This window comes from Anguilla rostrata, chromosome 1 (genome assembly GCF_018555375.3).
Source record: "Anguilla rostrata isolate EN2019 chromosome 1, ASM1855537v3, whole genome shotgun sequence".
Classification (NCBI taxonomy): domain Eukaryota; kingdom Metazoa; phylum Chordata; class Actinopteri; order Anguilliformes; family Anguillidae; genus Anguilla; species Anguilla rostrata.
In genome coordinates, this window is record NC_057933.1 from 66894642 (window position 1) to 66905597 (window position 10956).

Sequence of the window (10956 nt, forward strand, 5' to 3'; positions counted from 1 at the left end):
ACACACAGACACACGCACACGCACACACATGCTCACGCACACGCGGGACTGCAGATAAGGGGGGACAATTGGTACACTTTGTCCCGGGTCACAGCTCTGTGTGGCTGTAAAGCTGCCGTCCCCGTCGCACGCAACGAGAGAGCTCGCTGTCAGCGCCACTCCGGAAATATGCATGCACACACACGCACACGCGCGCATACACACACACATGCCTGTATTGTTTAAGGAAAATGATTCAATGAAGCAGCACTCTTGCGATTGTGACAGTTTTACGAGTTTACTTAATTGGACAAGATTATTTTTGCATTCATTAATTACTAGATTAATTATATATATGTTACCATGCTTTGTGCACTACAGTACCATCTGCTGGTGGGGCCTGACCCCACAGGTGCCTAATTTTTCTTCTTGTCTAATGGCCAGTTTAAGGGGTTTGGGTGAGTGATTGAGACCAAAAATAAGGGTGTAGTCAGGGACCCCCCCCTCCCCCCCCTTCCCAGCTTCAGGCCAGAAACTTGAACCAGTGTAACAGCGTCACAAGAATCAGGAAGAGCTCCTTGCATGCAAGACTCTCTGCTAGACACACCCAAGCACTGCAACACACACCCACACTGTCATGTCAAACTGCCAAAACCAAAATTTGTGTAATATTTAAACATTTGAATGTCCAAAGGCAATTCCTTCACTGTTCAGGAGGACACGCGTTTCAGTTCATCATAAATAGTAAAATTCTGTAAACAATTGTTTAACCATATTATTGATCCAATTGTTGAATTATCGGCTTGGATGGAAACCACATGAAAAAAAAAAAAAAATGAATAAGCAAGGATGAAAGTTGCCTGTTCCTGATCCAGAATATCCTCATGCAGATTGAGCTCAAAGCACCTCCCAAAATCAGGCACTAGAGGGAGCAGCAGTGACGAGGGCCTCTGAAGTGTCTGCGTTTATATACATCCTTCAGTTTTTGCACTACGCCCTGTCTGAAAATGCCATAAAATAATGTTTCATTGTAAAAACATTGAGTGTTGTCACATGAATGTTTAAATAGAAGGCACAACCATATGTGATGCAGAAATATATGTTATGTATTGATATGCATTGATGTGTGCAAAGCACTCATAAGCTTACTAGTGCACTTGTATATTACTTTGAGATTATCAATTTAAGCTCTTTAAATACACAACCTTCTATAGAATGTTCCTCTCGCTAAGCTGTTTGAGAAAGCTTGAATAATACAAAAAAATATTGGCATATATCTAATGTTCTAAAATAATTTTATTTTATAATATTAGACAGAAAAAAGAATGGTTTTATTCTTTACATTGTGTATCATTATTACAGCATGATTACTTGTCACATATGAAGAAAATTCTGGAATGATGAAAGCCACATTTCAGATGTATATTTTTAGATGATTCTTTTTTAAAATCAGTGCATCAGAGTGATCACAGTATTCTGCTTACATCCCAGTGCTTGTAGAGTTAACACCAAATGCACATTGCTGGTCACTCCTCCCGAAGCCCCTCCACTCCCGCCCCTCTTTTCCTTAACCCTCCCCCTTTTCTGAATCTCAGTATGAAAGGGGTGTTTCTCATAAGCATCTGCACTCCAAGGGGCACTGAGCCGTAGACCACCAGCCCTGCTGACACCCCACACGCCAGCGAGAGAAAGAGAGAGTGGATAGAGACAAACAGAAAGAGAGAGAGAGACATTCCTGTAACATGGAGGTCCCAGTGACTCGACAGTTCCGTGGCCACCTCGGGTCAGAGAAGCATCAGATGCTGGATCTCAACAAACGGCTGGAGACGTACCTGAGCCGGGTGAAGCTCCTGGAGGAGGAAAATGAGCTTCTCAAGGAGGAGATCCAGGCACTGAAGGGGAGCAGGAACACCCAGGCGTCGAAGGGAGGGCTGGAGGGCCAACTGAGGAAAGCCAGGGGGGAGGTGGAGGCAGCGTGGATGGAGAGGGACAGGGTGGAGCTGGAGGTGGGGAACCTGAGTGAGGATCTGCAGGCTCTACAGTTCCAGAGGCAGAAGGAGGCCGCCACCCAGGCGGAGGCCAGGAAGAGGATGGTAGAGAGCAAGAAGGAGCTGGAGGAGGAGAGGAGGGCCCAGATCTGGCTGCGGGAGAAGGTGGCCCAGCTGGAGAAGGAGCTGCAGCTCCAGCTGGACATCCACCAGGAGGAGGTGTCCCATCTGCAAGCCAGGCTGAGCCACGCCCGGCCTGTCTTCATGGCCCCTCCGCAGACACAGGTCCTCGACCTTCAGGATCTGGGCCACCAGTATTCACAGAGGGCGACCCGGGCGTGGCAGGAGGCGGCAGCTACATACCAGGACCAAGTGAAGCGACTGGAGGACTCACTATCCCAGGCCAGGGATCATACGGCCCAAGTGACCCAGGAAAAAAGGGAGAGCAGTTTGATGGTGCAGCACCTGGCCAAGGAGCTGGATGGGGCCCAGAACAAGAAGAAGTTGCTGGAGGAGAAAGTTTCACAACAAAGGAACAGAGACCTGAAGGAGCTTGAGCTACTCCAGGTGAGAAGTGGTGTAAAGGTGCTGTCCTTGTTATGGGGAAATTATACACTGATAATCTTGTTTTATAATTGTACTATAATCTACATTTCAGTAACATTTTATTGCAAAAAGATGTTAATTTTGAAGTCCAACAAAATTATTTGAACCACATATAGGCTGTTCCATGAGCTACTGTAAACACTGGTGTTACTCCAGAAGCAGGATTAACTGGGGGAAAAGATGAATATGCAACCTTTTTTTACCTTATATGACCATAATATGCTCTAAACATTCTAGCCTAATCCTGGAATAGCCTTATACATCTTCATATGACAGGAAGTATGATATGACAGGACGTTCTGTGACAATATTCTATGAAATGAACAGGAAGGAGTGATGAGTTTTCAAACCTGAAATAAAAGTCAAGCAGCATATGTTCGGTCGTCAGCAATGCTGGATGATGCTTCTTTATAAAGTCCTGCAGTAGGTCTTCTGCCAGGCACAATGACAGTATTGCAATGGAAAACATATTACCACAATCCCAATATATTTGACTGTGGATCTCATCTGTTCTCTGACCAATTTTAGGTAAAGGAACACACAGGTAATGCATACAGCAAGAGAAAACAGAGAAGAGAAAGTAAACATGTCAACTGAAAATTCAGACATTGAAATTCTTCCATTAAACATTTTTAGGTTTTATGTGATTTATTTATATAAGCTAATTTAAAAACTTAAAGTTTATTGGAATGATAAATTAAGTTTGTGTTCTTTTGATCCATTTCAACTTGAGCCAGCTGCAGCAGTTGGAAAAGGCTGATCCCTTCTGAGTTTATCACAATGCAGCCTTAGTTTCTCTGTCTCCCTATTTTGTCTCGGACAGGCCAGTGCATTGTGTACCTTCTCAATGTCCGGCCAACGGTTGGAAAGCATTGTGCAACGCTGCGTTGTCTCTTTAGCTCAAGCCTGTGGACTGCGAGGAAGAAAACTCATTTTAAATGCAAATGATCCCCTTCTTTTTAAAATTTTGGGATACAAGAGTGAGCTGGGTGGGCAGGGTTGGGGAGATATTTGATTATGTGTTGGCAGACAGCAGCCAGGAATTGCTTCCAGGTCACTGAAGTATTAAATGAGTTAAAAAGGTCAACAAATCACATTGCGGCTCCATGAGATTGAGAGCTGCAATTCCTGCAGTTTCAAGCCCCATGTTGGTTTTTTGCACATGCTAAAAAGGTTTTGGCCTTTGATGCTGTCGAAATTCATTACAAGGGCTGCAATTTAGGGTTTATTGGGTTATGAGTCATGTGTTCATATTCATGTTTCTTTTTTATTATTATTTTATCTTTCCATCTTGTCTTCCTGTTTCTCAGGCCCATCTGGAATCCCTGGAGGGGGAGAAGGCAAACATGAGGGACCAGATTTCTGACATCCTGGATGACAGACACAACCTCATGCAGCTGAAGATGTCTCTGGGGCTGGAGGTGGCCACCTACAGGTACAAGTCTCAGACATTTCCCTGTTCCCATCAATCCCTACACCTAAGTACTAAGGCCTGCTCTGTAACCACCGTAGTATTCATCAGTCAGGGTCGCTCATTATTGTGACTCCTACCAAGGGCATATCCATAGCCAGAGCCATGATCTGAGTGCAAAATGGAATGCTAACCTAATTATATACAGCTCAGTGGCCTCTTTGTCATGTTCTTCATTCACCATCACCTGCCTGTCCTCATAAAACTTCCAACCATGTCATTTTAGTGAAATACAACATAGAGAAACAGAAATGTTCGGGCCTGGGTCAAACATTTTATATTCTTTTTTTCAGCAGCCTGACTATGCTTTGCTATGCTATGCTGGCTATGTTTTAAATCTGGGAAGAGCAAAGCCTGGAATGAAGTTGTCATGAACTTTTGGATTTGTTGCATGAGAAGGAGTAGCTTTCTAAAGAGAGGGTCATTGGACAGATTGGGGCCATTTCTTTCTTGTGCAGAGAAACTTTGGAGCTCATCACTGAAAAGGGACCTTTTCTCTCCTCCCCCAGTATTGACCCAGGTCCATCTGCTGCGGAAAAAAAAAAACAGCCGCAGCGTTCTGAGAGTATGTGGGAGTAGAGGCAAGGAAACAGACAGGATAAATGGCATCTAAATGATTTTCTTTAAACATATCAATTTCATCCTTGAGGCCAGCAGTCTACAGCAATAATTTCAATCCATTATGTAGCAGAGTTGGTGCACCTACGTGCATCAAAAACATGGAAGTGATGTAAGATGGCATCCCACACTGTGAATTTGACCTAATTATATAAGAGCTTGCCAGTGTTCACTAATTATAATATATAGAAGGCATGGCCATTCAGTCAGATTATTTTGTTCATGTATTGCCTAAACTCTCAAATTATTATATACATTTTAATTATGTATATTGGCTCCAGATGAATCTGAGCGGTCATATTTACAATAATGGCACATCTAAATGATGAAATTGTAGCAGACCTCAGAACGAGGGTAATAATGCTGCTCGGGCTGCTGGGAACTGCTGTGTCTGTCCGCCTGTGCGTCGGTATGTCAGCGAGGCCTTATGAGTCAGAGACCTCATATCTCAGACATTGCTCGCAAGATAAAGGGAATGACAGCAGTCTACCCCAGATGGCCAGACAATGAGAGAGCTGTCACTGCATTACCATAACAACAGATTCTGCCTGCTGCTTCTGTCTAACAAAAGGCACCACCCACCTGCCTATCGCCTAAAAAGCACCCAGACTAAAAAAAAAACAAAAAAAAAAAAAACACGCTGACTAAATTCTCTCAATAGAGCAAACAACGTCCTAAATGAATTCTTGTCAAGTCATGGCATGTTTGTTTGTTTTTTTATGCTCTTACACTTTTACCAGTCATAAATAAATGACACAAAGTCTGAAGAGGCTAAAAGGTTAGATCCACTAAAATAGATTTAAATCTGATATCTGATGTAACCTTGCCTATTTCAGTCATAATTAACATTACACTTACTTTCAGTCAGTGTTCCCTTTAAACCTTTATATTAACACCCTTTAAGTGTTAATTATCTGTCAATTGCTACAGTTTCCACATTGCACTGCTGTACAGATGCATTAGCTGGTTTGTACTGTATGTGTCCTTTACAATCAGGAGTGTTTCATCTAAGCACATCTCTCTGACCATGTCTTTTTTGCAGAGCTTTGTTGGACAATGAGAGCCTGAGAGTCGACAAGCCTTCCATCAACAATCCCTGGGGGTCATTTACAGTTGGTATGTTTCACAGAAGCATAGATGTATTATACATTAGTGTAATGGAGAGATGTAGAAGCTTTTTCACTTCTTTATGCAAAAAATTAATGAATAAAAACATTTGCTGTTTGAAAGAATCTATGTCTATAAATGTACAAAAAAATGTTTTTCGCGTTTAACAGCAGTACATTGTATTGCAATAACACTGTATAGCCCACGTCTGAAAGACGAGTCTTATGAATTATTTGTAGAGCAATATCCTATTGTTCACTCAGAAAGCTTAGCATGACCCCTTTCTGCACATGCCCACATCGTTCCTAGGATAATGGGTGATGTGATTCTACACTGAATGTGCTTTCTGCTCGGTAATGTGAGCTGCCCATAGTGGTCCCTAAAGGTCATTCAATCACACGACCTTCCTGTAATTTTAACCAGATGGAAGGAAGAGATGATCAATATCTACCCATTAAAACCTATCCTGTCTAATCCCTGTGACTAGGGCATTGGGGTGTGCTTGCCTAGTCTTTATCTAATTCAGAATGCATTAGTTTAATGCACATTTATTCCAAGTAATTTAAAAATATTTTAATTTTATTTGAAATTTTATTTTAAATGTATTTATTTCTTTATTTTTAAATACCAGGGGTTTTACGTTAAGCCAATTTTAGTTTCAGGAAACATTAAATGTTTTGGCTGATGAATTCATTCATCTATACAGGAACATGCATATTTCTATAGAAAATATTAAATATAACAAAATTATATCAACTGTAAACTATGTCCTGAAGTGATTATATATTTTCTTTCCATTTGATGGTCCTTTGTGAGCACACATTGAATGATGATGACTAATTGTCATTGCCTGTGCCTGTACCCATGACCATTCAACAGGATGTGTCCATTCAAACTTTTCCCGTGTCATTCGTAGATGGAGGGTCCAGCCATCGAGGTGTTAAGCAAAAGCTCCAGACTACACAAAATGGCAGCCACATCACCACCCCTATTTCCATTAATCTTGGGAAGAGAACTCAAGCCATAGCAAGCCATGCCGTGGCGGCAATGAGACCTGTCCAGATCTCACAACAAGATGCCTTTAAGCCCAAGAGTGCTAGGTTCACAGAAGAACGAGGTGGATGGAGTGTGGAATCCTCCCAGCATGCAGTTCAGTCAACACCTTGCCCTGAAGGTGTGTTGAACGGAAATGGTTCAATTGAACACTTCAGGGAGAAGGAGGTCCAGGAAGAGGTTAGTCATGATGCAGCTCTCTCAGCCACAAGATCACTGGAAGTAGATGCCGCTGGCGCACCAGTGGAGAACTGTAGCATTGATCAGTTTGCCGTGGGAGGCTCAGATGTCAGCATGGATCAAATGGGAGAAAAGGAAGAGCATTCACTCAATGCAGAGCCTGAAAAACACACAGGTCTGAATGACGCAGAGCCCAACGTGGAGCTACAGTCTACTGCTTGTCACTCAACAGTTTTCAGCGCTGATGTTCCTTCACAGTTCCATCCAGAGATCCCAGGACCTGGTAGCTCCAATGTCACGCTGAATCTCTCAGAGCCTGAACCACATCAATCTTCCAAGGATTGTGAAGACGCGGTGGTGCCAGCGGGAGGGGCCATTGAATCTGAACACGCTCCCTTATATGTCTGGGGAGAAAAGGAAGAAGTGAGAGAAGAGACTGAGCAAGCAGTTGCTAAAGCCTCTGAATTTGAATTAGGATCAGGGTCTGATATTAAAGACATGGATTATGCTTTCGATTCAACAAATGATTATAGCAACCTTGGTGATTTCAATAAATATGTGCAAGCTGCAGAAAAATGCGACTCAATTATGTCATTAAAAGCCACCATGCTATCAGAAGAGGTTTTGAGTCATGAGGGCAAAACAAAAGAAGGTCTAGTTAATGAAAATGAAAATAAGATAAAAGATAAGTGCAATGGAGATGATCTGCCTGATGGGTCTGAGCCTGCAGAGCAAGTGGAAGATGAGTTGGAGTCAGAGAAGGCCAGATTGGATACATGGGATGGAGGCAATGTAAGTGAGACAAAGACTGACAGTACAGACAATAATGAGGAACTGGGCCATGATAATGAATCAGTACAGGGAGAAATGAGAGAGGGAATGGATGATATGATGAATGAAGTGATGGAGAGCAGTCCAATGGAAGAAAACAGACTAGATTTAGACACTGAAATTGCTGTCGTTTCTGCTGATGGAGATCCCGTCTTACAAATAGATGTAAATCCAGGGGACATCCAACAAGAGCAGACATCCTCAGATGCAGAGCAGCTGGACTTCTCTGAGGAGGAGAATGCCTCCCATTCATGGAGGACTGAGGGTGGAGAGCTGGAGAGCAATGGCAGCTACTCGCTGGAGAACACTCTTGCTGACACACGCCCGCTGATCCGTTACAAGAGCGATGAGGCTGATATGAACACTCAGGCCTCGCAATTGGGGGACAGTGACTTAAGCGAGGATGAAGGTAATGATGACAAAGGATGTTGGGGAGAGGACAGAAGAAGGGTTATCACATCCAAAAGCATAGATTTCATGGAGGACCTGGATGAAGAGCCTGAGAGGGACGCAGCGAAAGAGGAGGCTGCTGGAGAACTCTTCCAAGGAGAAGAGATGGATGCTGCCAGCTGTCCAACGGGGGAAGAAATTATTTTCACAGATGATGAAGAAAGTGAGAAAGTTGTAGAAGAGGGCGTAGCTTTGCAGGATGAAACCAATCATGTGGCAGGGCCCACAGATTTCATGACCGATCCAATGGAAAACAGCAGTGAAGAGGAAAATGGTGGACATATGCATGTGGTGCAGGAGAGGGATTCACTGTCCCTCTATTCTAATGATGACTTGAAAGGTGAGACAGTAGACAATGAGGCTGCATTGGGACTTCAGACTGAGTACCGTGACAATAAACTAGAGGAAACTGAGACCCTAAAGCCACTGGATTCTGTCAACAGCGGCAGGGAGGTGAGTTCTCAGAGTCATTCAGACACAGAAGAGGAAGTCATAAGATCACATACTGAGTCCTTAGCTGCTGCATTTTTATCTCCTCCAAGTGTACTACAGGAATTATGCGAACAACCACCGTTTAGTAGAACTGTAGAAATATCACCAACACAAAATACAAACTCAGTTGAGGGTCCAGGAGAGGGAGCACACGCTGAGGAAACAGAAGTTCTTACCGACAGGAGAGAAGAAGGACAGAATATGTCTATGCTAACTAATGTGGATTTCACAGATGAGCTTTCCCTGCACAGTGAGTTCAGCAGCACTATGGGAAGTATCGTTAATACTGCCAATTCTGACTTAGATGAATACAGTTCTGAAGATGACTCACCCAATGCCAGTCAGTCGTTGCAGCCCATTAAACAGGAAGAAGTGCCTGTGAATCAGGAGGAATCGGTGGTCAGACTCAGTACAAGCAATCTTTCTGAAGGCCTGGGTGAATCAGCGAGGCATTCCTCAGAAGTCTCTCATCCTCGCCCAGAGAATGTAGCAGAGGAAGTTACTGATGAGAGAACAGAATGGGATGCAGTCCTACAGGACCAAAGGGAGAGCCCAAGTGCAAAGCTATGGGGACATGAATCACTTATTCAAAGTGTTGAGAATGTAGCTGAATGTTCGCAGATGTTTTTACACAATGAGGGTGAGGTTGGCATAGATTGTATTGCTGAAGAGAAGTTGAGGGTTGCCAGCCAGCCCTCTGGAGGTTCTCCTAACATCACATCAGATGAGGAGGATGGTATCTTCAAGGTTAAGGAAACTGAAGCACTACACCAAACCAATGGGAAATGCCATGACCTTCATAACTTACGAAGTACTACTTTACACGAACATGACTGGAGCTCATCAAAGAAGATGGAGGCTGCATATAATCCTCAAGAGAAACTTGCTTTTGGAGTGTCATGGGGAGACATGGAGAACCTCTTAGGGACAAGTGAGCACACTGAAGGAAACATGAAGATGTCCCAGGTCCCATCTCTGACAGAGCAGAAACAAATTCCAGTGCAGGTAAATCAGCTCTCATGTGGAAAGATGGAGGAAGATGGAAACCATTCAGAAGATTCTCTGGATGAAGGGGATTCCTGGTCCTCCGGGGAAGAATAAAAAGGACTTCTAGAGATCAGGGGAAGTGTTTCATTAGAGAACCGCAGTCCTTCTCTTTTATACTAACAATAATTTTACAACTGAACAGAAGGTGTTTCTTGATTTGTAATACACCGCCACTGCAACACTAATTGTGTTCTATTTATGAAGTCGAACTCACCAAATTAAGATCCTTTACCATTATGTAACTACAAGCTTGCACATCATTAATTATGCTAAAGTAGGATACTCAGAGGACTGTTGGTATGTGAACACCAAGGCTGTGAATTCAATTAATGGCAACATGTCAAAAATGCCTTAACATAACCTACTCCCTCAAAGGTTCTATTTAACACATTTTCAGTATGTAGCAAACTGTCAGGACTGCCTTTCAATCTGGCCAGCATATAGAAGATGAACATTAGAGCCATTCCTGCAAGAAAATGTCCACAATCAAGTCTGGACCAGCATAGGGTCAAACCTGTCATTGATTGCCATGATTGATTTTGCATTTATCAGTAAGAATGAACAAAGTGGAGCAGTGTACTCACCAGCACCTGTGTTGGGCAGTTGGGCTGATCTATTATTTAGGCACACTGGTGACTTCCTTTTCAGAATCTCATTTTGCACTAAGCACTGTCTGCACTGAATTAATTACCATGTTTTACCATAGGGGGAATAATCCACAACTAGGCATTTGTAGCAGAACCCAGGGGCCTGTTTCCAGCTGAATCTAAATCCTGCCTTCACAGACTCCCTCCTAGTTCCCACACAGGTTTTATAAACCTGTGACCAAACAGTTTCACTAGAATACACCGCCAAGGGACTTATTGTGCATGTCTCAAATTATTGTTGTTATTTAACTGCTCCTTCTATTTAAGCTCCTGAAATGTAACCTGATCAGGTTCAAACATATAGGTGGGATTCATTGCAAAACCATGCTCTATAAAATTACAACCACCTTTTTGACACTTGGTTATGTAAACTCATTAGATATTTTAATTTAAGCAATTGTGATATCACAGGTTTGAATAGTAATAATAATAATATTTAAAAAAACAGATTGTGTTCATGTTCATGATGACTAACGCGAAGCATGAA

The 10956-nt window shown here is 42.9% G+C and overlaps 1 protein-coding gene across 1 annotated transcript in view; it reads left to right on the forward strand.

Annotated features, from left to right (window-relative positions):
• Window positions 1-1587: 1587 nt before the first annotated feature.
• nes (nestin) overlaps window positions 1588-10956 on the forward strand; it is a 10056-nt gene continuing 687 nt past the window's right edge. Inside the window, exons 1-4 of the mRNA XM_064351512.1 lie at window positions 1588-2534; window positions 3884-4008; window positions 5705-5778; window positions 6686-10956. The exon at window positions 6686-10956 is cut by the window's right edge and continues 687 nt beyond it. Coding sequence (XP_064207582.1) covers window positions 1722-2534; window positions 3884-4008; window positions 5705-5778; window positions 6686-9876 — 4203 coding nt within the window. The 5' untranslated portion in view covers window positions 1588-1721 and the 3' untranslated portion in view covers window positions 9877-10956. The remainder of the gene's footprint in view (window positions 2535-3883; window positions 4009-5704; window positions 5779-6685) is intronic.